Raw genomic sequence first — 4,242 nt, forward strand, 5'->3', positions numbered from 1 at the left:
TCACCTTCCTTCAAAAACTATCTCCTCTGAGCGCGTTTGTCGTTTCGGCAAACTAACACAGGAGAGAGATTGAACCCTTGTGATTAAAACTACAGAAGCGCGTTTTTATAACTGCTCCGGTTTTGATTTTATGAGCCTTCAAAGACCCGCTGCGCTGATGCTGCTGCGCTGCTGTTTTTTTTAAGATGGCTGCTTAAAAGCAGGAAGCACCAACGTGCCCACACAATGCAGACAAGGTAGGTACACTAGACAAAAGTCTTGGGACACTTCAGACTAAAAGTAGACAAAAGTATTGGGACACTTAGGACTAGCACCTGCCAAATACGCGTGCCCGACCAATGCTGCTTGCAGCTTTAATTCTTATTGTTATTATTTCCCAGCAGAGTCCACAACCATGGAGCGCAACACGTCCTGGCCTACAGTCCCGACTCCCATCAACGTCAGCGCCTCCAACGCCACGGTCAAACCCTTCAGTGTCTTTGACGGCTGCGACTACCAAGTGGAGGGCATCCTGTTCGACCTCACCCTCCAGTGCATCAACGTGGTGGTGGGGATCCCCGCCAACATCCTCGTCATCGCCGTCCTCATCCGCAACCGCAAAGACCCGTCCACCTCGGACGTCTACCTGGGCTCCCTGGCCTTCATGGACGCCTACTTTGGCTCCATGACCCCAGTCAGCTTCCTCAATCTCTACCACTGGCAGAGCAAGGAGGTGTGGTCCGCCCTCAAGTTCTCCTACGGCGTGAAGGACACCAGCGGGCCTTTGTTCCTCTCATGCATCTGCTTGGATCGCTTCATCGCCGTGCTTTTCCCGCTCACCTTCGGCCAGCTCAGACACATCAAGTATCGCCTGAGTCTGTCTGTGTTGGTGTTCTGCCTCACCTTCGCCTACTCCGCAGCCAAGGTGGTGGGCGGCCTGCCCGACTTCGAAAAGGTCTTCACCGGGGAGATCCTGGCCGCCTTCACCTGGATGGTGGTGTGCAACACCTGCATCTTGTGGGCCCTGAAGAAGTCCAGGAGTGCGGAGAAAGACCACATGCATCCCATGAAGAAGAAGGCCTTCAAGATCGTGCTCTCCATCCTTTGCATCATCGTCGTCAACTACCTGCCGCCCGTCGCCCTCTTCCCCTTCGAGGACTATTACTCGCCGGAGGTGTTCCGCTGCTACGTGCAGCCTGTGGGCTTCGCCTTCCTCAATATCAGCAGCACCATTCAGCCCCTGGTCTTCCTGTCTCGCCTGGACAAGGTGCCCTTCCTGCCGGACAGCTGCGTCAAACGCTGGTGCGGCTGTGTCTCGCCGGAGAAGGGCAATGACCAACCTGGACACAACCAATCTGCATAGTTCTTTCTTTTAATTGATCAAACATGGCTAAATATGATCTTTGAATTTCAAAGACTGGTTGTACTGGGAAGTAAACACTTTGGCTTTGGCGCCCCCGTGTGTACATCTTGTGCAAGTTCCCTGTCAGATGCTTCAGATTAAAAGCCACTTTCATGTTCTGTCCTAAACACTGCATGTAGGCAATGATTGTCACACACACTAGGTGTGTCCTCTGCATTTTGACCCATCCCCTTGTTCACCCCCTGGGAGGTGAGGGGAGCAGTGGGAATCATTTTTGGTGATTTAACCCCCAATTCCAAGCCTTGATGCTGAGTGCCAAGCAGGGCGGTAATGGCCCCCATTTTTATAGTCTTTGGTATGACTCTGCCTGGGATTTGAACTCACAACCTACCCATCTCAGGGCGGACACTCTAACCATTAGTACTGAGTTGTGAAGTAAAGTGAATTATACTTATATAGCGCTTTTCTTAAGAGACTCCAAGCCCTTTACATACTGTAGTGAAACCCATTGTCTACATCTGGAAGCTACATTTTAAAGCAGTGGGGGCAGCACTGGGGGAAAGGTGGGTAAAGTGTCTTGCCCAAGGACACAACAGCAGTGACGAAGATGGCGGGAGTGGGGGATCGAACCTGGAACCCTACAATTTCTGGCACCGAGCCACACCGTCTTGATTTGCTCGTCATATTCCGTAAAACCTTGCCAATGATTAAGTACCAATGATTGTGGCACCACTAGGTGTGGTGACATTTGTCCTCTGCATTTTGACCCATCCCTTTGTTCACCCCCTGGGAGGTGAGAGGAGCAGTGAGCAGCAGCGAGGGCTGCGCCCGGGAGTCATTTTTGGTGATTTAACCCCCAATTCCAAGCCTTGATGCTAAGTGCCAAGCAGGGAGGTAATGGCTCCCATTTTTATAGTCTTTGGTATGACTCGGCCGGGGTTTGAACTCACAACCTACCCATCTCAGGGCGGACACTCTAACCACGAGTACTGAGTAGGTTGCAGGAACATTAGGACACAGGTGTAATAAAAATGACAGTTACTCAGAGCTCCCTTCCAAATGATGGTAACCAACACCTGAGGTGAAAAGTTGAGGTAACTGAAAGCAATGAAGACATGCAGTGGAACCCCAACATTTGACTGTCTTACAAGTGTAAAAAGAAGTTAACCGCTCTTCGCGATGAGACTAAATGCAATTTTAAAATATTTTGCTTTTAATGATGGGTCAAAGTGGAAAGGGAGGCCTACGAGTCATACCAAAGACTTTGTTTTTGTCCTGATTAATAGGAATGTTTTGACGGTGGAATGGTTGAAATGGGTTGAAAAATGTGGAAGGAGTAGTCGCCAGAAAAAATTATCAAAAAAGGGTTTTGAAAAAAATGGAATTCTGGGAATTCCTGGAATTATTTTTTAACTTGAAAAAATGATAGTTTCAATGTCCAGGTGAAGTGGAATGTGTTGAAGGTGGAATGGTTTGAATCGGTTGAAAAATGTGGAAATGGTGGAAGTTGGGAAAATGGTGGAAGTTGGGAATGGTGGAAGTTGGAATGGTGGAATGGATGGATGGAATGGTGGATGGATGGAACTGGATGTATGGATGGATGGATGGATGGATGGATGGATGGATGGATGGATGGATGGATGGCGGATGGATGGATGGATGGATGGATGGATGGATGGGTCGGTGGATGGATGGATGGATGGATGGATGGATGGATGGATGGATGGATGGATGGATGGGTCGGTGGGTGGATGGATGGATGGATGGATGGATGGATGGATGGATGGATGGATGGATGGATGGATGGATGGATGGATGGCGGATGGATGGATGGATGGATGGATGGATGGATGGATGGATGGATGGATGGATGAATGGAACTGGATGGATGGAATGGTGGAAGTTGGGAAAATGGGCAATTCATTTTGAATGGGAAAAATGTCCTGGAAAACCTGGAATTCTAGTGGTTAGAGTGTCCGCCCTGAGATGGGTTGAAAAATGTGGAAGGAGTAGTCGCCAGAAAAAAATATCAAAAAAAGGGTTTGAAAAAACTGGAATTCTGGGAATTCCTGGAATTTTTTTTTAACTTGAAAAAATGATAGTTTCAATGTCCAGGTGAAGTGGAATGTGTTGAAGGTGGAATGGTTTGAATCGGTTGAAAAATGTGGAAATGGTGGAAGTTGGGAAAATGGTGGAAGTTGGGAATGGTGGAAGTTGGAATGGTGGAATGGATGGATGGAATGGTGGATGGATGGAACTGGATGTATGGATGGATGGATGGATGGATGGATGGATGGATGGATGGATGGATGGATGGATGGATGGCGGATGGATGGATGGATGGATGGATGGATGGATGGATGGATGGATGGATGGATGGATGGATGGGTCGGTGGATGGATGGATGGATGGATGGATGGGTCGGTGGATGGATGGATGGATGGATGGATGGATGGATGGGTCGGTGGATGGATGGATGGATGGATGGATGGATGGATGGATGGCGGATGGCGGATGGATGGATGGATGGATGGATGGATGGATGGATGAATGGAACTGGATGGATGGAATGGTGGAAGTTGGGAAAATGGGCAATTCATTTTTAATGGGAAAAATGTCCTGGAAAACCTGGAATTCTAGTGGTTAGAGTGTCCGCCCTGAGATGGGTAGGTTGTGAGTTCAAACCCCGGCCGAGTCATACTAAATACTAAAAAAAATGGGTGCCATTACCTCCCTGCTTGGTACTCAGCATCAAGGCTTGGAATTGGGGGTTAAATCACCAAAAATGATTCCCGGGAGCGGCCACCGCTGCTGCTCACTGCTCCCCCTCACCTCCCGGGGGGTGAACAAGGTGACAAATTTCACCACACCTAGTGTGTGTGTGACTATCATTGCTACTT

General features: G+C 48.9%; 1 protein-coding gene across 1 annotated transcript; it reads left to right on the forward strand.

Annotated features, from left to right (window-relative positions):
- Positions 1-394: 394 nt before the first annotated feature.
- LOC140679742 (G-protein coupled receptor 183-like) lies at positions 395-1,342 on the forward strand. The gene has a single exon (XM_072915775.1). It carries the CDS (start codon positions 395-397, stop codon positions 1,340-1,342), a length of 948 nt encoding a protein of 315 aa, XP_072771876.1.
- The last annotated feature ends 2,900 nt before the right edge of the window (positions 1,343-4,242 follow it).

This window comes from Nerophis lumbriciformis, linkage group LG22 (assembly GCF_033978685.3).
Source record: "Nerophis lumbriciformis linkage group LG22, RoL_Nlum_v2.1, whole genome shotgun sequence".
NCBI lineage: Eukaryota > Metazoa > Chordata > Actinopteri > Syngnathiformes > Syngnathidae > Nerophis > Nerophis lumbriciformis.

Coding starts and splice junctions, on each gene's coding strand:
- LOC140679742 (XM_072915775.1), top strand. CDS start 395: ATGGAGCGCAACACGTCCTGGCCTACAGTCCCGACTCCCATCAACGTC.